Raw genomic sequence first — 25,224 nt, forward strand, 5'->3', positions numbered from 1 at the left:
GGAGGTGTAATGTTCCTGACTTCATTGTTGCTTTAGGGCATCCACCTAAACTGAAAGTCGTAAAATAAAATATTAGACAAAATAAATATAATTATTTAAAACAAAAGTTAATAGCGTACATCATGTTTCAACTTGCCCCATTAATGTCAATTGAACCAATGATCCTCCTATATCGCAATAACTTATCTATATCTAATCTCGTCGATGACCTAAAACTTTTTCACCTGAAATGAGCATAATTATTTTTTACTTGCAAATTTAACATATATAAATAATAAAAATTAATATATCCATAAATAATAGTACCTTAATGCTAGTGGAAAAGTGAGAGGATAATGGTGTCTAGGAGTTAACTGAGGTATTCTATACCATGCCCAAGACTATATAAGAGGCAAACAACCTGCAATTTTGGTGACATTATATTTCACCGCACGACATAGCTCACAATAAAGAGATGCTAAAATAGCCGAACCTCAACTATAGTTTGAAATCTCTGTAAAATCAGCTAAAAGAAGTAGCCACTTCATATGAACCTTAAATCTTGATTTATCTGGAAATAATACCTCACCAAATAGAATCATTATGTATGCTCTAGTGTAATGGATAATAGTTTGTCCATCAGCATTGTGAGGTAATGCTCCAAATATATCTATGAACAACTGTAGATTTATAGAAAATCTTTTTATGTTTCTCTCATCAGAAAATACTCCAAGTAACTCTTTACATAATGCCCATATATTATGATCATAAAATTTCTCTCACGCTCCAATGCAACCACTCATAGGAACTTCATCTACACGTAAGCCTAGCTGAAATACAACATCCTTCAAAGTGATTGTACATTCTCCGTATGGAAAATGAAATGTATGTGTCTCAGACCCCCAACATTCTACAAGTGTACTTATAAGTGTCCTATCATAATCAAATACTAGAACCATTTGTGCAACATGCCAAAAACTAGTCTGCCTAAGAAATTGTTTCATTCTTGAATCTAGAGGAACCATCATATTATAACATCTACTTTTTAAAATTCAAGCTTCATGTACAATAACAAAATAATATATACAAGATTTAAATGAAATATTATAACAAAATGATTATAATTATAAATTACTACAATACAAAACTAAATTATCATAATAATTATAAATATATAATTTTATTTACATTCCTCAATATAATAATTATAATTAATAATTAAAATTAATTTACAATATAATAATTCTTAACATTTACACATATTTCTAAATATATACTTATAGAATTAATAATACATTAACTTAAATACATAAATAATTAACTATAATTTAACTAAATATATTTAAAAATTAATTTACCTATGTTAACAGCTTGCTTGCAATATAATCAACAAAATTCAGTCGATATAGACCATTATCCATCTTCTTTCGTCGTCTCCGCTTCATTGTTATCTAGTCTCACTCTCTCTGGTCTCCTTTATTTCTCTGATTTTCTTTCTCTCTTAGTCCCTCGTTGTTGCTACTCTCTTATAGTCGATTATACTCGTCTTCAAAACGAAATTGAAGTTGATTTTAATCGTTTTACGTGTAATATGCAAGTCGACTTATATCGACTTCTTTGGATTCAAAAAGCAACAACGAAAGTCGACTTCAATGGTGCACATTCAACTTCGTTCAACTCGTTTTAAGGTGGATCACAAAAAGAAAAATCGATTTTAATCGATTGTTGTTAACCATTTTCAAGACATTTGTGTAAGAGAATAAATTTCAGGGCACATGCATAATTTTATACCCAAAAAGTTATATTTTTGTGAAAAAGCCAAATAATTTAAAGTTTTATGAAAAAAGTTATCTGATCTAAATTTATTATTCATTTAATTTAAAGTGGTTTTTTTTTCAAAATTTGTTTTTTTTTATTTCAAAGAAGCATGAAAATTGAAAAAGAAAGAAAGAAAAATAAAATATTATGTAAAACGAAACTCGTGATTGTAATATGACATGAGTTTTGGTTTTTCTATTGAATGTTGACTAAACCAAGTGGAGAAGAAAATCAATGATGGATGTGTGTTGCTCCCCCCATTTCAAATCAAGTTCTATATACTTCAACTTTTTCTTATTTATCAAGATAGGTTCCGTTTAAAGTCCTTCAAATTTTACTAACCAAGTGTTGAGGACAAAATCTCTATTAGCTCATAAGCCATCTATTTATTAAGAGGTAGAATAAAATAACAAGAATTTTTATATTTTAAATTTTGTTCATAAAAATTATTATTTTTGTACACTAAATATAGATGATGGACCAACACTAAAGTCATCAAATTATTTTATCTTTTAATGGCATATAATAATAATAATTTGATCATATCAATTCAATAGCCTTATAATTGATTTTCAATGATCCCAAACGATAGTAGACTAGAAAATAATTATGGTCAAATTTTCACTAAACAACAATATTCACTGCAGTCAAACCTTTAGACATCATTCATTATGGTCAAACTTGTATCAAACCAACTTAATGGCAAATATAATATAAATTTGTTTATTTAAGATTAGTGATTAAATATTTTTTTTTAAATTCAACCAATATACTTTAATTACTTTTTTTACCCTTTTATTACTATTTTATAAACATTCGTGTAATCGATTAAAAACCGTTTGTTATCGATTATAATGTGTATTGATTAGTTTGATGATTTGGTCCTCTCATTTCATTCGAAGGACCTTAAACCTTTCATGTTTAACAATATTAATCAAGCATGCTTTATTTGACATGAGATAAACAAATAATACACTTCACAGCTATTTTTATTATCAATATTTTCAATTAATTATCAAATTTACTAATTAAATTAGAGAAAAAACATTAAATATTAAAAACGCAACACGTCACTTTACATAATCATACAAATTGTTGTATTGAGAATAAAATATAATTAAGTAATAATGTTTATAACATTATACACAACAATACTCTTGATAATCTATATATCAAGTTTATGAGCTAAGTTGGCACAAGAAAAATTATGATAAAATTTAAATAAAAATTGTATTAAATATGCGTAAATTTAACTACATAAATACAAATTTTCACTTTAAAATTAAATTATATATATTATTTTTGAAAAATTGAAAGACTTGCCATGGATCATTTTGATTTTGATAAAATGTATTATTCATCTTGGTTTATTGATTTTGACTATGACTCGGTTTCACGTGCTTGTTCTAGTGGCGGATTCATTAGCCCATTAATTAATTATTCTTTCTTCAATTAGACGCTAAGATTTTTTAGCTTAAATTCTTCAGAGGAATTAATTTAAGTTTGAAGATTGAAAAAATAAAAACAGCAAACTTTGAGAGTTAGTTTATAGAAAATGCTCAACTATATTAAAAAAATCTTCTAAGGATATCCTTTTTGAGAGAAAAAAAAAAAAGTTGCATTGACTAAATATTTAAACAAAAGTCAACAATTTCCCTTTTCGCTAAATATGTTAATTCTTTTTAAGGTAGAGAAGTTATTAAAACAAATTTGATCTCTTCTAACAATATTGTTTTTATGTTAATGTCTTTTAACATGAGAAAAAAATATTAACTACACACCAATATGAGAGGAAAAAAAAAGTGTATTTGTAAAAGTAATTTCAAAGAAATCAAATCCATGAAGTTTTATGTTAGAAATCACTGTTAATTATAAGAATTAAAATTATAATAACATATATAATAATTTATAAAGTTAGGAATTAACAATAATTATTATTTTACATTCTATCCATTAAATTGTACCCTACATTCCAAATTCAAACATTATAATATCATCTAAATAATAAAATAACAACTTTTATCTTCTGTTTATTATTATCATTTTTCTCTTTGTATAAACTAAATATTAAAGTAAGAACTTTTAATGGATTTGGGTAACCATTCTAAATAGATAAATATTGAATGACATCTGTTATTTGTTTAGCCACATCATAAATTATGTAGAATATATAAGTTTAACTAAAACATTAAAATGCATGTTATTCTATTTGTTTAAAAGGGTTAGAGACTATTTATAAATTTTTAAACCTAGAAGCAAATAATATGAGAACAAGCAAAGACTATTTCTAAGAATGAAATTGTCCCAACTCGAATTAAATCTTAAGCCTTGTTTTATTTCTTGTTTTGCATTGCGTCTCTATTAAGGTTTCTCCCAAATTGAATATAGACCCTTTCTCCATTGCATCTTTATCTTCAACACATTGCAAGTCTATAAAAAATTATTTTGTAGGGCATATTTAAAAATAAAAATAAATTGAATAACATGGATTAATGAAAAACTTGTGTCAATTGAGAATTGATCCACATTAGCATGGAACCCATATACCCACTTAAACTTTTAATAGATTGAAATAACAATTGAAATTAAATAAACATTATATACATTTTTTTTTTCATTTTCTTTACAAAATAAACCCACTCTAAAAGAGTCTTGTTCTTCATTTTCAATACTCACATATGATGTATGCATTACAAATATCTTAAGAAATCATAATTAAAAAAAAAAAACAACTAGTCAAAATTAACTTGAGAGGTAGAAACAAACTACTCCGCTGACCAAATGGGTGTTTCACTTTTTCATCATTCAGATAGTCAAATATCATTCTTTGCATGACTAAGCCATTGAATTAAGAATTATTGCGTGAAACTTCAATTACTTTGAGACAATCAACCTCGTGAAAGGTCAATCAATTTATTTGATCTTTCTAGTTTTTAAGGATGTTGTAAAAACAAACATTTTAATAAATTTTAAGACGGTAAAATCTAAATTTTATGTTTATGCATTTAAATTTTAATTAAAAAAATTTAACAATAATTGTGATGTAAAAAAATAGGAGATGTTAAAATTTAATTAGATTTTTGTGCTTGACAATACATAACGATTAATCGCTTTATGTTTATACATTTTCTTTTCTTATGATATTTTTTTAACATTTACGATATGCAGTTTTGGCTTGTTAATATGCAATGCCATGAAATTTAAGCAGCATTTAATGCCAAGTCAAATTTATTTTCCGCGTCGAATTTCTTATTCTTATAAGATATTTATTTTATCTAAGATGATATTGATATATATATATTGAACAGGTGCGAATCCTGATTTATAGGACTAGGGTACACGATTTAGAACCTTTACACTTCATAAAAAGTTAACACAATTTTTGCAACTTACACTCTTTAATATGTTTTTTTATTAATTAAAATTTATTAAAAATTATAAAAATATTTTCTTATAAATATTAAATTTCGATAATTTAATTATTAAATAAAGTTACATATTTGTATATATTGAGTTTTAAATAAATCAACTATTTATAAATATATAATTTTATAATAATATTTATTTATATTTTAAAAATATATATTAAATAATAAAGTGTTAATTAATTTTCAATTTAAGAATTAAATTAATAAAAACTATAAAGAATTTTTAAATGAAATAATTTTCACAAGATTATTGCTAAAATAGATAAAATTTAAGAGTATTTGTTACTTTATATATGTTTTTTTGTTATTAGATTTTTTAAATTTTAATAATGAATATATAGTATTTTATTGTTTAAATTTTAAAAAATTAAATATTATAATTAAATTTTAAAAAGTAAGATATTAATTTTTTTTTAACTATTTTTAATATGCATCTTTTAATTAAAAGATTATTGTAAAAAAAAGTTGAGAGAAAATAAAGAATCTATATAAAAATTTAGTGTAAATTTTGAATATTAATAAAATTAAAATTTTATGTTGATAATATGCATGATATTAAATATATTTTTATTAAAATAAAATTATAATGTGATTAATAAATCAGTTTGAGAAAAATGGCTTAATTTTTGTCCCGTATAAGATTGAACGGGACAAAGTAGGAGCGGTTATTTAAGAATGAGGTAGAAACGGAGGAGTGGCGTTATTATGAGCTCACAACATATTCAACCGTAGTCACTGTTACAGCCTCGGAGTCTGCGCTTAAACGACGTCGTCGTCCATGAGGTTCCTCCTCGGGTTGTGCCCCTGCTTGCGGAAGACCGGCACAGCCTCCGACGCCGCCGCCGACCACGATCCCAACGCCGCCGCCGACCACGATCCCAACGCCGCCGCCGACACTCTGGATCTCATCTTCGACCTCCACACTCTCCAACTCGCCACCAACTTCTTTTCCAACCTCAACCAACTAGGTCACGGAGGTTTTGGTCCTGTCTTCAAGGTACAAAACTTAAATTATTCCATAAAAATTAATATATTACTTTCTAATCAGAGTTTTTTATTTTTTTATTTTATTTTTATGAATCTGTGATTAATTATTTAATTAAAATATGCATGGTTTGTGCAGGGATTGATGCCAAATGGTCAAGAAGTGGCGGTTAAGAAGCTTTCGATGGAATCTAGACAAGGAGTTAGGGAATTCACGAATGAAGTGAAGCTATTACTCAAAATTCAGCACAAAAACTTGGTTACATTGCTTGGTTGTTGTGCAGAAGGACCTGAAAAGATGCTTGTCTATGAGTTTCTCCCAAACAAAAGCCTTGATCACTTTCTGTTTGGTATTGCCCAAAAATGTTTATTTAGTTATTTATTTATGTGTAATACATCAAATTAGTCCTTATAATTATGAGATTGATCAACAATTTAGTTTTTAAATTACAAAAAGATCATTTTAGTATTAAGCGATGACCATTTTAATCCTTGAAGTTATATAACAATGGTCATTTTGATCCTTGAAATTATACAGTAAGAACTAAAATGACTTATATTTAGTAATTTCAGGAATTAAAATGGTGTTTTTAGAATTTCAAGGACGAATTTTAAGTCTTACTCTTTATTTATTTATTTTTCTTTTTGTATTGTTGTTTCTGGGTAGTGATTGATTGGCAACAGTAATAACATAACAATTTTTAGATAAAAGGAGGTCTTCATCTTTGAACTGGGCAACACGATTTAGAATAGTTACTGGTGTGGCTAGAGGACTTCTCTACCTGCATGAAGAGGCCCCGGAAAGAATTATTCACAGGGACATTAAAGCTAGTAACATATTGCTTGATGAGAAATTAAATCCAAAAATTTCGGACTTTGGCTTGGCAAGGCTGTTTCCTGGGGAGGATACTCATGTGCAGACATTTAGGATTTCCGGTACACAGTGAGTAGATTCTTTGCTTCTTGTTGTTTGGTATTCACGTGTAGCTATCCTTATGCTTTTTATGTTTGGTGAAATGCAGTGGCTACATGGCCCCTGAATATGCATTGCGTGGATATCTTTCTGTAAAGACGGATGTTTTCAGTTATGGAGTTCTGGTGTTGGAAATAGTTAGTGGAAGAAAAAATCATGATGTGAAGCTTGGTTCAGAAAAAGCAGATCTCTTGAACTATGTAAGTTGATTAGATGGCAGATCTCGTGTAGCTATGCATCGATTATGCTTATGAATTGGGGGGGTTCTTGGCATATATCAAGAATCAGATGCCATAATTTGCATGGTTTTTTTTACCGAGGAAAGTGCATATTTTCCAAGTATATGCTGAGGATTAATAAAATGGAAAAGTGCAGTATCATGAGTCATGATGTTTGTTCTTGATATTCACTTATATATGTTAATGTTAGTGCCCAAACAGGTATGTTTCTGAATAAATTCTGTTGACAGCACTCTTCCATAAGGCTTTTATCTGGGTTACTATGTATAGCCGTTCAAGGGTGAGCCATGGTGCAACCTGGTGATGAAAGGTTATAGTTACAAATTAACCATTCCACGCACATGTGCAATGTTGCATAGATCTTACCCACCTACCTTGAACCCAAAAAAATGGTGGAGTCTTGAGCACTAGGCCAGCCTTGTGTTAAAATTCATCTCACACGAAGTTGTCCAGAAAACAAGGTTAAATAGTCCAAGGGATTTGAGGGATAGTTAAAACTCATGTAATAGTGCTTTCTTTACTTTCTTTTTTTTTTTTTTACAATATTTCTCTTTACCTACTTTGCCAAGCAAATGTTGTGTCTATGACCATATTGAATTTGATGTTGATTTTTTAACTAGCTTATGCCTGTCCTGGAATATGTAGTAAGACCCTGTATCATTGGTCATCTGCAATCCTGAATTAGTGTGCCTTTGCTGATGAAAAGAGTAAATTTTTTGTACAGACATGGCACCATAAAGCATCTTGCTTCATGTGAAATGGACAACAAAACCTGCATTTTATGGACTGATATGGATAGTAATTGAATCCCTATTTATTACTTTATGCACACTGATCATTAAGCAAAGTATGTGAGCATTTCTTTACTGTATTTGTAGGCATGGACACTATATCAAGGAGGTAAGGTAATGGACTTAATTGACCCAACGCTTGGTAAATACAATGGTGATGAGGCAGCAATGTGCATTCAGCTAGGTTTGTTGTGCTGTCAAGCAAGTATAATTGAAAGACCTGACATGAACACTGTTCATCTCATGCTCTCAAGTGATTCCTTTACTTTGCCAAGACCAAGTAAACCAGGAATTCAAGGTCGTGCAGGACGTTGGACTACTACCACAACTTCTGCTTTAACCAATACTAATGCTAGTAGTGCTACCAAGGCCTCAGGTGGTGGTAGTTCTGCAGAGGATTATTCTAGAAATTCTATCTCTACTTCATCCTTTGATGAAGGAAGATGACCTCCATTCATATTGTATAGGGTGTATAAGAGGCTCTCTCTATTTATTTAAGGGTATTCTTTTTGTAACATTGTATTTATATTAGTAGAGAAAAAGTTTTATCTATTTAATAATATATATAGAATTTAAGCCTGAGTTAGGCATTTTTGATGAGTCCGGTACTTTTGAATATTATTTAATGCTTATTTGGCCAGATATAAAGGCTTACTTTTGATTAAGTTCTCAATAAATATTTATGAAAGATAAAAAGGAAAAAACAAAAAAGAAGATGAATCAAAGTTTTATTAGTCAAATTATTTTTTTTTTTTTACCTTTTTAGAAGTTTTTTCAATTAATTTTTTAAAAATATGAGGTCATGAGTTCTTTTAATTCATGAGAAAAATTTTAGCGTTTTACTTTTTTTTCTTTTTTCTTTTACAAGTTCTTCGGTATAATTTTACTCAAATTGCAGTATAGTTGATAATAAGCATGATGATCTTAAGTTGTGATGGACAATGAAGGGCTTGGTTTATGGTTGAACTAATTTGGGAAGTAACTGTAGGATGACATGATATTCATCTTAGAAACGTTTCGGTTTTAAGTTAATTATCAAATGAATACTACTATTTTTTCATGATATTTTTATTTGTTGGTCTAGTGAATCTACTGGGTCTTCTGGGATATTGTGAAAAAACGGAGTTGGCCTACTCGGACTATGGACTAGATGCAAACTGCAACAAATTTTCATGAAAGAGAGAAAAATTATTATTGTACTTGTTACATGCAAAGTTTAATCAAATAAGAAAATGTTTAACTATGGGATCTCCATTAGGGGTTCCGAAAATGGAAATAAGGAACAAGAAAGAGATGTTCCATGTTGACTGAAAAAATTGTAATTGTTCTTTAGGTTCATGGGACAATAGAAGTCTTTGTTTTTATTAAATAGGGTTGGCTACACGAATCAATCATACGTTGACATTTTAATCCATCATCGGAGTGGGTCCTTTTGGTTCATGGGACAACTGAAGTGTGTTTTTAAGTTTGGTCACACGAATTAATCGTATGAGATGATATTCTAATCTGCCAACAGTTGAGTTTTGAACAAGTTATTTATATCAAAATCCTTGCTAACAATTATTTTGGAGGTGTTATTTATTTTTTCTTTCTAAGTTGTATCTGCTTACTGGGAAGTATTTTATACGTCAACTCCCTTTGACTTTTTCCGTCATGATTAAATCATCTTATGTATGTACATTTTTAAACAATAGACATTATAACTCTAATAATTGATTTGAAGAATTTTATATTGTCAATGAATATATCGTCACATTTGATAAATTTAATAATTTCATGTATCGCTAAATTTGTTGAATGATAAGACTTTTACCATGTCACATCATTATAAAAAATGAAATAATTTGACCCTTAAACATGTTTGAAACAAAGCTATCTTGCAATTGACAAAGAAATTCAACTCAAAAGTACATAGAAAGAGGGAGTATCATTCTCAACATGAAGTAAGAAGACTAGGTTATGTTTGTTTAAATGTATTAATTATTTAACCTCCAAATAAGGCCATGCTGACTGTATTTCAAAAAGCAATTGCCCTATCTTAACTTGTCCTCAGCCATTTTCATAAGGCAATTGCTTGTGTTAGTTGTGAGGGCATTTTTATGAAGCTTATTTTATAAGTTATTTAAATCGAGAACATAGAAATGGAGTTTAGGTGGTGAAGAATGCAAATTTTATTATGCCAACCTACAAGTAAACAGAATCACTTCCAATCCAGGTCAAAACACTGACAAAAATTTTAAAATACGGAATATGGATTTGTTAAGAAAAAATTATCAAATTCTACATCCACCAGGCCACAGTTGTTTCTAAAAGTCTCTAAAGGAAATCCAGAATTAAAGCCAACTTGCACAAAATTTTAACCATCATCCACCATGTGTAAATCAGAAACAAATTCAAAGCAGAAAAATAGAACCTAAGCCTCAGTACTAGGATACTCAAACACAACATCTTTGCCTGAAAATTTCCTGTACACTGCAGCAAAAGTCTCCAACTTGTACTCAGTGTTGTTTCTCTCCTTGGGGTCCAAAAACACCTATCCAGACAAGGACAATAATTCACTTAAAATAAAGATAAATAGTAACCAATGCACTAAAAAAACAAGAATAGCAAGTATTTATCCAAAGAAGAAAGCATTCATTATATAAAAAATACAAAGATTATTTAATACTTAGCTTTTAAAAACATTAAATAGGTTGGTTAACTAGAGACATTTTATTTGAATCTCAATGGTTGATTGAACACAGTAAGAGTGAGTAACTTTAGATGTTCTTTGGTTATAATAACTTTACCTTCATAATCTTGGAACCATCAATTCTATACCTAACACGCTTTCCAACAATCTCAGCAGGCAATACAATATCCTCCAGCATTGCCTCATGCACAGTAGTGAGTGTACGGCTGCGGGGACGCTGCACAGCAGAACCTTTCTTTGGTGGCCTTAATATCCTCCGGGTGGCAACCAGGATTACATCCTACATGTTTTAAGGGCCAATAATTTATAACAAAATGATGCATCACGTACCAAAAATGTGAATAATATAAGTGAAGGAATGGGCAGAAACCATCTGGGGACAGAATATTGATCCCAGATGTTAAGATAGAAAGAAAATATTCCAATCTAATAAATCTATGCATCATGTATCTAATAAGATTCTGACTACCTTTCCACTAAATTTTTTCTCAAGTTCTCTGACAAGCCTGACATGAATCTTTCGGAACCCTTTCCTTAATCTGTAGGGGATATGGATAACTACGGCCTTGCGGTTCCCAGAAACATCAATTTGGCTGTTGATCAAGGAAAATGCTAGTCAAAAGATAAGCAAAAATATCATGTCTTCACATACACAACCAATTAATATGCATCCTTACACTGCTGAATTTATATATAAATCTTTCAGATCACTTTTCAGCTCATTGTTGGTATTTTCTAGATCAAACAATGCCTGCAACAACAAATATGGAACAAAATAAAGAAAAAAGTTATTTAATCAGTGCACTTGAAACTTATAATCAGCTACAGCAACAGTAATGGTTCATCATAATAAAAATATACCTGTCCAACTGATTCCTCAAATTCAGTCGGCTCAGCATCCTTATCTTTGTGGATCTTCTTCCTTGATGTGTACATCTTCACAACTGGAACATGCACGTTATAATCATCAAATGAATAGACCAATTGAAACTATATCACAAATACTAAACTAATATTGAAATAACTAACAAACAGCTTGATCACATCTCCAATACCTAGTTACATCTACTGTCATTTTCACTAACAATCTCCCAGATTACAGAACATATCCAGCATGAATAAGTCAAATATTCTCAGCACCGTAAAGATAACAGCCATAATGGTACGGAAACTTTCACTTCTTATCAGAGTCATTTACTAACTTCGAAATTCAAACATTAGTTTGAAAGTTCAATTACATTCTAGTCCCATTTGAACATTATATAATGGGGACAAAAATGATAACATATCTATGAAAAAACAATCCTAAAAGTAACACAGGAAGCAGAAGCACACTGTTACAACACCGAATAGTGTACATACAGCGTGACATAACAACTAAGACTAAGATTCATGTCACTAGCGACAGGTTACATCTTAACTAAATCATAGAAATTGTTGCCACAGCCAGATAATGCCATAGGAAGCATGTCTCTGAATCTCATTCAAGGAATACAAACAAATTAAAAAAAACTTTTTTCAAGGGCCAATTCTTTATAACTCCAACAAAACAAAACAGAACAGTTGATCGAATTTTCATAGCAACACTTTTGCACAAATGCACAAATCTAACAGAAAATGAGAATCTAAAAAATAGAACTTTAATTCCGTTTCCCGTTGATTTTGGTTAAAATTACACAGAGTGCATTCAATCCTAAAAGGGTATCAGAATCCTACCTCACCTCAAGAAGATGCAAGCTACTGAGAGATCTGCTGCAAAGAGTGAGTTCCTGCTCTGTTTTCGCGGCAGTGAAAACCCTAAGATGATTGATTAAATTTGGATTATAAAGGTTGAATGAACGACTCAGATTGGCTATTCAGTACACATGGACGGCTACGATTTAGTAGGATAAATTATTTATCCTGACCGTTCGATTAGCCATTCTAATTTTTTTATTTCTTTTTAAAATACTTTTGTAATGCAAATAAAATTTTTTATTCTATCAATTTGTGTGTGTGATAATAATAAAAATTATAATAATAATAAATTATACGATTTTTGTATAACATTCTTGACCTAAGCATAAAATTAGATTTTAAAAAATATATATCTTTCTTTGTCTAGAATTTAGAAAATAAATTCACCCAAATTAAAAAAGTCATTTGGCCTTAAAACCTTACTTTTAACATCTTTTTATATAGAAATAGCAAATTAATTCATATTCAATGGATATTTATAAGTGTGTATTTTTTTATCCATCAAAATAAATTTAAATTTGAATAATTACACATAAACTTTTGTGAATGTGAGTTATGTACCTATACGTACACATTTATATACAATAAATATATTTATATTATTAGATTTTTATCATACTGCATAAGTTGAGTCTAAAAGTTTTTTACATTTTTATTAAATTAAATATTAAAATTTTTACTCAACTAATTTTTCTTTAGCTTTTTTTACAATCATCTTTGATATTAAAATAATATTTTTATTTTGTTAATTTGTTGAAGCAAAAGCATCTTAAATTATTCCAATACGAGTCCATTGTTAACACATAATACCGATCAATTAGTGGCATATTAAGGTTGATTGGCCCATCGTGTTATTTTTTTCTCAATTTTTGTTTCTTAATTATAGGTTTTCAAATTTGTTCTAGTTTTTTTTTTTTTTTCAATGTTATAATCTAAACTAAATTTTTATTATTTTGTAGTTCTTATCTTTATTTACGTTAATTCTATTTCTATTCACTTCTGTGAATGAATAACTTTCTCCTTTTTCATATTTAACTTTTTATTTTTCTATTATTTTGCTTATTATTTAAACGGATTTATTCCCTGACCCATCACAAGAAATAATATGCATTAACATTTTTCAACTTAAATTAAGAAATGGGCCAACCCCGGGATTGGTTCATTTTATAAATTTTTATCTCTATTTTTATAGAAGTAACTTAATTTGATCCTATTTTTCAATGCCATCAATAAAGATGTGGCTAAGAATCTCAACAAAGTTTAACCTGTTTATAATATTCTGACTCGTTCCTTCTTTGACTATAAGAAAATTTGAGAATATATAATCAGAATATGTTGAAATCTAAAGATCTTCGTCAATAATCAACATGTTCAATTTTGCTGTCATGAATTTTTATTGTCGTATATATATTACTCACTTTTTCACTACTTTCTGTTGTGACTTATGAATATATAATAGATTTTGATTTTACATAACAGTGTCAAAGAATTTTTTAAAAATGTACCGAGAATAGTCAATGGACACTAATTACTTTTTCGTGGCTGCCATTAATCATTGTGAATAAAGTGTAGAAAATATTTGAATCCAAACAGCATTTTTACAAACGCTTCTAGACTTCTCCGTTTTCTTCTTTTATAGAAAAAATAATCTTCCCACCAAAGTTTGTTAATATGGTACTTTGGAATATTTTTGAAATCTTATATGTATGTTGAGATTACATATTGCCTTCCAACTATTATCCTAGAATCAAATTGAAGTCTTGAGAAAGTGACATGTGAGTCAACCATATCAAACTTTATGAAATCTTCATGGTTTTACACACAATTTTCCACTCTGGATGTTACTGGCTTGGGAATATTGATTCCTTCTCAACCAAACAACTCATTACCAAAATGCATACATCAGAGCAGAGAAATTGCAACAGCAGAAAGATGTCTAATTGTACTATAAATAAATTATAGAACAATTACTGTTTATGAGTGCGTTTCAATGTACAATTTAATTTAGTAACTATTCAATAATTTTTTTAAAATAATGTTTTATGTCATAAATTTAACAGTAAAATTTATTCAGATATGTTAAAAACAACTTATTTTAATAAGCTAGGCTAAGCTTATTTAAATAAACTAAAAAAAAAGTTATAAAAGTCATTCATGAGTTTTTTATCTGGCCCTATTTATATTGGTAACTAAGCTAATCAACAATCTATTATCTAATAACAATACATTAATACATATCATAAAAGATAGTTTGTGAGTGGTTCTGATTTCTGAAATGGTTCCCTAAGATGTAAATCATGATCTTTGTATGTTCCTAAATTGCCATAATTCATCTATGTTAGACGTGCTACATGCAAATTCCTTGTTTAGCCAATTGCTTTCGGATAATTGGCAATCAACCACTGGGTATTCCAGATCCTTAGCATCCATTGTTGTTGTCAGGTTGAAGGCATCCATATCATAAGCACAATTATTTGCCTTATAACCATCATATGCATCGATGCCAAAGTCACTGTTATTATCCAAGGCCAGAAATTGACTACTGTTGTATCCCAAATTTTGAGACATATTTGGGATATTCACTGATTCTGAAGAGGAAATGCATGAACCATTGTTGTGCTCAGAGTCTGAATTCTGCTCATGCTGATCCAAACAATTGGAACCTCCTTCATTCAAAAAAGCTCCCTCACAGGTGATTTGTGTTGTTGCTATTGTCCTAAATTCTGAATAATGAGAAACAGCATCAAAAGACAAAGGAATTGCTTGGTTTTGGATTGACATGGTTGAAGGAAATGATTCTTGTGCTTTATGAAGACACCTTGACGTGTGTAATCTATCTGTGTCAAATTTCGAATATCTTGCTTGTTTCTGAATCCTAGTTCTCCAGTAATTCTTGATTTCATTGTCTGTTCTGCCTGGAAGTTGTTGTGCAATTTTTGACCACCTACAACAATCACAAAAGAACAATAAGAATCCAATGGAATAATATATAATATTCTTGAATTGAATATGCATAGCTTCACAAAGACTAGTAATTATGAAATATGCACCTGTTGCCCCACTTTGAGTGGAGTTCAAAAATCAGAAGCTGCTCTTCTGATGTTAAATTTCCTCTCTTTACATCTGGCTTTAGATAATTTAGCCATCTTAATCTACAACTCTTTCCTGTTCTCTTTAACCCTTTGAGATAATAATTTTAGCACATCAAAAAATAGAAAGCAAATAATCAGAATTAGCATAAGAACAAAAAATTAGTTTAGAAAATATGAAAATACCAAGTCTTGCATCAACAACAAATATATGTTTTTTTCTAATATTACCTGAACGTATAGCCAACAAATTCCATCTCCCTTCACCATGATTGGCAATGTAATTGGTGAGCAAATCATCCTCTTCAAGACTCCAAGGTCCTCTTCTAAGATCACTGTCATCTTCATAGTAACAGCTTAAGCTCTTTGAAGGTGTAGTAGACATGGTGATTGGTGAGTCTCACTGATCAATCCTCAAAACACCATGCATATATACATATGCAAAAGAGACTTACAATGAGTCTAGAAAGAAACTAGTTACAATGCAAATTGGGCTGCATAAGATATATAAGTACACTACACATGGACATGGTTTGAATCTCATAAACAGTGCCACATTTTTTTTGGGGGGGGGGATTTAATTTTTCAATGTGAATAATATGGATTTTGTTGCTTTTAATAAAGACAGAAAAAGGGTAGTGCTGTTAAAAATTCCTTATGACGGCTTCAATTTACCTTTCATGGTCACTGCCTCATAAAAGGTGGATAGGTTCATTGCTTAGCATAATACCTTGTTTCTAGAAGAATATAAAGCTACAGTTTATCAGTATATGGACATTAGTCACCGTATTTGATCATAGGAGACAAAATGTTATTAGTTGAGACCTGCAACTCCACTAGGTTGTCTTTGTCAAGGAACATATTCACTTCAATTTTACACCATATTGGTCACTCAATATTTTTATACAGGTACTGTTGTTTATTGAACGAAGTAAATTTTTATATTCGAATCTTGTGTATAAACACAAAGATTTAAATATATTTTTCATAATCATTTTTTTCATGTTAATGTTTATTCTTATAATTTATCCATTTTGATTTTAATCTTTATAATTTTATTTTATTTAGTTTCTGATCTCTTTAATATACTAATTAACATTGGTCCAAATAATTATACCTTGTGGAACATTTGTTTTGATATATCAGTAATAATGAGGATAAAAAATATTTTTTAAAATTATTGAGACTAAAAAATGAAATGTTAAAGTATAAGGATTGAAATTAATATAAAACTAATATTGTGAGAGCTTTATCTTTTTGGTTTTAGTACTTATAATTTTATTCAATTTAGATTTTGTTCTCTCTAATATATTAAAGAATTATATTATCAAGGTCTAAAATGACTTCTAAATAGATATACTGAGGGTTTCAGACCCCAAAAAAATTATATTAGCATGAAGATAGTTCTCCCTCTTTCTCTTTAAGGATAAAAATGAAAGCAAATAGACAACGGTATTAACGACTTTACAGTAATGCGACAAAAAATGCTAGTTTCTAATGTGTTGATATCTCTAGTCAAAACCAAGGAAAAAGAACAATGTTAAAATATATACATGTTCTGTTTATTTCTTTTTCAAATTAAAAGTATTTTTCATATTAATTAATTTTACTTGAGTTAATATTATTTACAATATAGTGAGATTAGTTCTTCTAACAAATTTTAGTATATACAAAATTTAAATATTTTATCTTATTTAAGGATAATCAAGTATGTAACACTTGAATAAATTCAGAAACTTGTTAGCATATTATTTTTAATTTTTTATTCAAATGAACAAGTTAGATTATAAATCTATTTACCAAACTTCTTTGATTCCACAAAATTTCACAAACAAACTTCGTCAAGACATGCAAATGAATACATTTAATAATTTCCAATCCAAAGCAGCATGATACATGAGTTATACGAACCAGTTCAACATCTATCTATCTATCTATCTATACATACATACATATACATATACATATATATATATATATATATATATATATATATATATATATATATATATTACAAGTTCTATTTTATGTATGCCTTGATATTTCCTCACGTCAAAATACAATTATTTTAATTTAAAAGTAGTTTACATGTTAAATAAGTAATTTCAATTTGAATGGAACTTAAATGTATAAATTTAAAATAATTAAAAAGAAAAGATTTGAAGTTATAAAATGAATATTCAGAATTAATTGATGTAGTTACTTAAAATTACAATTAATTTTAAAATTATTCAATCCAATTTGGTCCTGTTCCTTTCACAATATACTCTTACGATGGTTTTCTTTAATATAAACATTTAAATAATATATGAAGAATGCATTAAATGAAATAATCTATTCCATGGTTACCTTCGTGCCTTCCATGGAAACGGAACATGGCATAGATTCTCACATATTAAAACGTGCTGCTATAGCTGTTGCTGTAATGTGGGCATTGAAACACTGCTAGGAATCTTACAACTCAACCACATGTTTGTGTATACAGTTTTTCTAATTTATGTAAAATTGTACGTAATACAAATATAATTATATATAATAAATTTTTTTATTAAAAGTTGTACATTTCAATACACTTTAATGTTATCATTTTTAATATTAACTGTGTACGATTATGTATAAGAAAGTTAGGATTCGTTAATTTATCGTCCGTTAAAATAAAGTAATATAATTAAATATTTAATAATTTAAGTTTTTATAATATTTTATAAAGTTAATATATTTGATAATAATATTTAAATTAATGATTAGATTGATTAGTTTTATATTTTATAAATATTATTAAATTGTATGTGTTAAATTGTTACATAAAAAATGCTAATAATACACTATACAACACGCATATATATATATATATATACACACAGAGAGAGAGAGAGAGAAGAGAGAATGTTTATATATATATATATAACCGTCAATTGTTAAAAGATGTCTGCTTTAGTTTAAGAATAAATTCAATGTGGTTTCCTTTGTCCAAAATGGAAACTCAGAATGAGAAGAATAAATACTAGGAAAAGTCAGCTGCTTCTATATTTGAATTCTAATTCAAATGTTATAACTTAATTTTCTTCATTCCTTTCATGCGAATGATATTAAGTTTGAATTGAACAACGATAGAGGGTTACACAAATAATGGTGGGTACTAAATTTCTTTTTCTCAATCAACTTGGTTGAAGAATCAACAAAAGAAAATGTGAAGTGACTAAGAGTTTAATATTAAATTGGATTTTGTCGTTGATCGAGTTGAATGTGGTATATCTTTGTAAATAATAAAAGTTTCTTATGTATAATATGGGAAAAGCCAAATCTTCACAAACAAGTCGATGATCATCCTACATTAATTGATATTTACAATTCATCTCTTGTAAATCTTATATAACTTGATTCCATTGTAATCGAAATTTTAAGTTTAAGCTAAAATTACCAACATCTATATATTTAGCAAAAAGAAAAAGGGCCTATATTTGATGTCACCAACGTTATGAAGTAACTATTTCCTTAGACATAACTAGTTTGCACCCATTTCTGTTTGTTCTATGAGATATAGAATTTAAAGCCCAGCCCATTTTTCCTTTTGGCAAAGTTAATTTCCTAATTAATTAATCTTACTGTTTCTTAATTTCTTCTGTTCAATTTGCATCGCAATAATTGAATTGTAAAATGTTGGTGATTGTGACATGAAGAAGGGCATGTAACTGGTACAGTGTAATTGCCAAGTAAGAAGGCATGATCCATTACATAAGCATTTTGTTCGCAAAAGTCAGACCAGAAACTATGCAGAGACATATAATATGAGAGTGATCCATATAATTGGAGGAGAAGCAGGATAATGACATTGTAGTCATAAAGATAATAATGAAGATTATGATTATGTTTACGATGATATGATTATATCGTGATCATTTTATCGACTATGATGATTATTTTCAGAGACTGATATAAGGTTATTGATGATCAACAAAATGCATGCGTGGGTAAATTGATTGGCTGTGATTACGTATGAGTTACAATGAAATTAAATAGTGTTTTTTTTAACGCATTTTTTAAGGTATATATAAAAAATAAATAATAAAAATTTATTATATATAAAGGTTTATCATATATGTTTAAACATGTATTAAAAATACGACTAATGAAAAATAGATTTAGATTGAGCTTTAATTGTTTCAAAAATTGATTTAAAAATTTAAACTTTTGTCTTTGTTTACTGTTTAGGTTAGAATGAAAACAAATTAGGAAGATGGTAATAAATAAAATTTATTAAAAAAAATAAAGTATTTATTGTATAAGAAATATTTTTTTAACAAACTTTATTATTTTTAGCCGTTTATAATTATTCCTATAAGTTAATGTCAATAAGATCAATAACACATTTATGTATTAAAAAATTATACTTTAATTTTCCCACGAGGATGACATATTGTGCATTTTATTCTATTTTAATGTAAATATTTAATTTAAACATATTGATAGTTTTTTATATTTATTTAATCATAAATTGTTAGATTAATAAATATTATTTATGTATGGAATAATTAAATTATATGTATAATGTATTCTTGAATAACATAATTTTTTTTACAAATTTTGATAGTTGATGATAACAAATTTTAAACATTTTATTATATAATTTGAGAATTTTTAAAATAAAATGATATTTTCAATATCTCTTCTTGTTAAAGTCTATAAATCAACTCGATTATATAGCTTACCAATTTTTTTCACTAGTGGAGTTATATCTAAATAACCCATCAATTACAGTTGTCGAAATTTGGAAGTGAGTTAATATGATATGCCAAATATCTTTCCTATTTTGTTATTTTATAATATTTTAAAATTTATATTATTATTATTATTATTATTATTACGCCCAGCCGTAAAATGGGGTGTCTTTACTTTTTAACTTTATTTTAAAAAATAAGCTTATATAAGAATTACATAATATTATTGAATTTAATGTATTTATAGTATTAGGTGTTATAATTTTTATGCTATATCTGAATGAAATAGAAAATAAGTAGAAAGAATATGATAAGAAATAAAATATATAATATTAAAAAAAGCTTTGTTTGGATAAAAATATGAGATAACAGTAAAAAAATTAATTTATATAATTTTTAAAATAATAATAAATGTTTTATTTATACAAAAAATTTAAAAAATTATATAATATTTCCTTTCTTAATTGTGTTTTTTAAATATTTTATATTATTTTTAAAAATTTATTAAAAATAAAAAATAATCTTATAACATTTTTCACACAAAATCTTATCATTTTGTATGAAAAAAAAAAAACCGTGACAAGCCTCATAAAAAATAAAAATTTTATTAATATAAAACAAAGTATTTAAATACATAAACTTTTTTATTATCTTATATTGTTTGTTTTTTTGGTCTCTACTTAACTTTTTATAAAAACAAACAAATCATTAAAAATTACATTTATTAATTTTTGTATTACATACCTTTAAACAAAAATTAAAAATCGTTTTACAAATTATTGATTTTATTTTATCTCAATCTTTTGACAATCTGGTGAATAGGATTTTCGCAAATTTGACATGAAATGAAAAATGAGATAGAATAGCAGTTTGATTTTACATTTATATTTTGCTTATTTCTCATATTTTGGACTGTTTCTTTTTTAATTTTTCAATATGATAAAATTATCATAATAACAAGAATTCTAACTAAAACATTAATATTATTTTAATAAATAATTTTTTATTTTAAATATTTTCAAACAATATATATTTTTAAGTCAAAATAAATTAAAAATAAAGAAATAAAATATAAAATTATATTAATATTATATTATATAACTCATATTTATTTTAAGGATATAACTTTCTATTCAGTAAATTTGTTTTTTCTTTCTCTTCATTTTATTTCATTAGACTTCCATACCAAACAATTTGAAAATCTATTCATTTTCTAACCACTTGTTTTTCTATCCAAATTTTGTTCTTTTCTTTTTTATTTTCTTTCCGAAACCAAGTAAATCGTACATTTTTGTTTTAAACCCTAAGCATTAGATTTTTAAAATTAGTAAAAAGAAAAAAGATTAATTCTGAAGGTTCACGAGTCACGACATTTATTGGACACACATCGTGAAGCAATATAAAAGTTGTGTGCATGTTGTAAGGTTTTTTCACCTTTTTTTTTTTCTTCTTCTAGTAATTAGTAAGTTTTCCTATGCAATGTAATAAAAAAAAACATTTAAATAATTAATTAAAAAATATTGCATGAATATTTTTAACTTTAATCAATTTTATATATGCCCTTTAATATGTATAAAGGTCAATAAAACAGAACTTTCCTCATTAACAGCCATGTTAAAAATATAAAATCTCCATTTTTACGTTTTAAAACGCATATAATCATGGCAATCTAAATGGCAAAAAAACAAAACATTGCCACGAGAAAATCAAAACACTGGCTGTGAAGATATGGACGAATTGGTAACTATGATCACGATCAAGCGAAAGCATGTTGTGTTCTGCATGCACTATATGGCCTAAGGAACATGCATGAAACTTTCATACACTATGGTAGAACTTAACCCATGTAGCAGAAATTTATATGCCACACTCAAAAAAATTGAATAATCAGTATATATATATATATATATAATTAAATAGAAAAAAGGAATAACAAACATTGTATGAATCAATCACCTTGTAGCTAATCCAATAAATCTCAACGATTCAATGAACCACTCATCTCAAATATACTATACTATTAAAACCAATGATATCGTTCCACCACAATCAAATATAGTAATGGAGAGTGAGGATTGAACTTTATTTCTTTTCCATTTATAGTGATTTCATACACACCCACTTAGAAAATTTCTCCTTGAAAATGTTTCCTTCGAGAGCCAAAGGATGTGAAGATGCATTTAGACATAATATAAATAAGTGGGCATCATATCAATCATCAAATCATCTTTTGGGTCAAAAAAAGCAGCCAGATTCTTGTCACTAAATCTGCCATCTTTCCGAGGTAGTTCAAGTATATGATTGCATAAAAGTCTCTTTTTTTCTAATAAACATTTTAAGGAAAAATCATGAATATGGAATTAACGTTGAATCCTGCGGAAGTGGTTAGGTTGTAGATGTCAAATTTGGTGTATACTGATGAGGTAAGTGATTGAAGTTGAGCCACGCAATAGCAATAGACTATTGTTGCTAGTTGTATATATGGTGGTACTGTTATGGCTTCATATTATGTGACTATAGAGGGGTTACATAGAAGAACTGTAGTTTTGTTCTTTCTTTTAAAAGAAAATACCCCTTTCCGCATTGCAAGGAAGAAGACCCATTTATGGCATAGTATTTTAGGATTGAGATTAAGGGAGTTTTTTTTTATCAAAGAGTAGTTTTTATTGAAAAAAAGTACTTTTTATGGAATTGAAAGTATTTGGTAAAATTGAGAATATAATTAATTATTAGATTAAGATTTGAAATTTGATAATTACATATTTTAAATGATTGTAGAATTTTATATTTTGAATTTAAAATTATTTATCACTTTGAAAATTGAAACAAAATAATTTTTAAAATTTTATCGTCACTTATAAATAATTTTATTTTAATAAATTTATATTATAAAGAAATGATATTTAGTTGTTTTACTAAATAAAAATATGTCTTCTTTTTATTGGTTAAATTATAAGTTGAAAAAGCAAAATTAAAAATTGACATAAATGACGTGAGTAGTTGTTATATATGCTCTATAAAATGAAAGAAAAAGCAAAGCATGGTGTTAATTTTATTTACTTTGCAAAGCAAATCTTCTACTTATTACACACTTTGCAAAGCAAATCTTCTACTTATTACACTGTTCTAGCACCCCAAGATTTTGAAAGCCGTGTAGAAATTCTGCCATGTACATATTAACCCATTAATCAGTCACAATAATTTTTCACAGTAAATAGCATCATAAAAGAAAAGCTTTCATGTAAGTATTGACCCATTAATCAGTTACAATAATTTACTCCAAGCCACAAATTCTAGCTGCAATCAAGACTATGTAAACTTTTTTGTAATGCGCTTTTCTGTTCAGTTTTAGCAGTAATTTTTATACAAATTACTCATCTACCAAGTTGAAATGTTAATAGTTTAAAAATTTGTAGATAAGTGATAAGATTTTTCATTTACTAACAACTTAAATAATTAAGAAGTTAATAATAATAATAAGAAGTGTAGCAAAAATAATATATTAACTAACATCGCATTAATTTTTTTATACAGCAAAGTTTTGTTTGGAAAATTTAATTAAAACTTATAAGTTATAGTTTATAATTAATAAATTAGTTAAAAACTTATAACTGCAAATTTAGGTTTTTTATTTAAATAATATTTTTTTAAAAACAAATTACTAAATTATAATTTTTTAAAAACTATTTCTCTGAGGTGATTTTGGCCACATGTCATAAATTTTATCATGCCTGTTAGCAAAATTTTTATTTTTAAATTTTAAAAAATAAAATTGGCCATGAAATATGTGAAACTTGTAAAATTTTTATTCGTATCAAATTATTATAAATTTTATAATTATCATAAAAATATTTATTTAAAATATCTCATATTGGTTAAGAATAGAGATAAAATATTTCTTATGAGAACTAGAGCAACCCTCCTCATATGAGCTAGTTTTTAGGAGTAAATTAGATCCAAGTTTCTTGAATGTCTAGTCTTTTTGGGCCACCCACATAGATGTTTAGTCCTACGATGCACCATATGTCTAGTTTTGAGCGTGAGAGTGTGTTAAAATGTCACACATTAGTTAGAAATAGATTGAGCTATCCATAGATGTCTAGTCTTGTTAGAACATATGTGTAGATGTCCAGTCTTGCAATTCGTGCACTAGATGTCTAGTCCTAGGTGTGAGGGGTTGTGCCTATATTTCTTAACTTGCGTTGCATGGTTTCAGAAATTATCACTTGGTACAAAAACTATGATAACATGTGTGTAATCAGTTTTTCAATATGTTTTAATTATAATTTTTCATCAATACTTAAACATAGGCATGACCACCACATTGCATGGTCTCCAAAAATTTTTTTTATGTAATTACAAAATGTTGAATATATTACTAACACTAAGTAATATTATAAAGTACTGAGTATATTTTTTTTCTTGACTCCTATGGCAGTCAAAAGGCATAATTGTTAAGGATTTAACAAGTGTACTAAGCTTTCAATATAACATAAAGGGTTTGTCGTATCCACTGAGATTGGTATATATATCGCTAATTTCTACTATCCTTTATAGAATTCAAAATTGAAAAGAAGTAAATATTCATAATTTGGTTGAAGTTGAAAGATGCAATTAACTAAAAAACAAAATAGATTTTTAATGGAGAAAAGGTTATGAGTTGAGCTGGGATTGGATTTCATCATTCTTTTCCTTCCATATTTTGATGATCAAACATTTAAGTGCCATTATATAAATGTAGATGCACTTTCGCAAAATTCCTTATATTGATATCTC

The 25,224-nt window shown here is 27.6% G+C and overlaps 3 protein-coding genes across 4 annotated transcripts; 1 reads left to right on the top strand and 2 right to left on the bottom strand.

Annotated features, from left to right (window-relative positions):
- The first annotated feature begins 5,922 nt into the window (after positions 1–5,922).
- On the top strand, positions 5,923–8,810 carry LOC113868075 (putative receptor-like protein kinase At4g00960). The gene is made up of 5 exons (XM_027503641.1): positions 5,923–6,222; positions 6,349–6,559; positions 6,915–7,152; positions 7,232–7,382; positions 8,300–8,810. The coding sequence occupies exons 1-5, from the start codon at positions 6,004–6,006 to the stop codon at positions 8,657–8,659; spliced, it is 1,179 nt and encodes a 392-aa protein (XP_027359442.1). The 5' UTR covers positions 5,923–6,003; the 3' UTR covers positions 8,660–8,810.
- A 277-nt stretch (positions 8,811–9,087) lies between these two features.
- Positions 9,088–12,703, bottom strand: LOC113868078 (40S ribosomal protein S7-like). Of its 2 annotated transcripts, none has more exons than XM_027503644.1 (6): positions 12,621–12,703; positions 11,766–11,848; positions 11,582–11,655; positions 11,374–11,497; positions 11,002–11,184; positions 9,088–10,745 (listed from the first exon to the last, which is right to left on the bottom strand). In XM_027503644.1, the coding sequence occupies exons 2-6, from the start codon at positions 11,838–11,840 to the stop codon at positions 10,626–10,628; spliced, it is 576 nt and encodes a 191-aa protein (XP_027359445.1). In that variant the 5' UTR covers positions 11,841–11,848; positions 12,621–12,703; the 3' UTR covers positions 9,088–10,625. The 2 variants fall into 2 exon arrangements, with proteins under 2 accessions (XP_027359445.1, XP_027359446.1); XM_027503645.1 differs by having other exon boundaries at positions 10,480–10,745; positions 12,626–12,696.
- A 2,233-nt stretch (positions 12,704–14,936) lies between these two features.
- Positions 14,937–16,235, bottom strand: LOC113866781 (transcription factor MYB57-like). Its single transcript, XM_027501581.1, has 3 exons — positions 15,962–16,235; positions 15,692–15,821; positions 14,937–15,585 (listed from the first exon to the last, which is right to left on the bottom strand). Exons 1-3 carry the CDS (start codon positions 16,113–16,115, stop codon positions 14,937–14,939), a joined length of 933 nt encoding a protein of 310 aa, XP_027357382.1. The 5' UTR covers positions 16,116–16,235.
- Positions 16,236–25,224: the final 8,989 nt, after the last annotated feature.

This window comes from Abrus precatorius, unplaced genomic scaffold (assembly GCF_003935025.1).
Source record: "Abrus precatorius isolate BTA unplaced genomic scaffold, Abrus_2018 Scaffold5, whole genome shotgun sequence".
NCBI lineage: Eukaryota > Viridiplantae > Streptophyta > Magnoliopsida > Fabales > Fabaceae > Abrus > Abrus precatorius.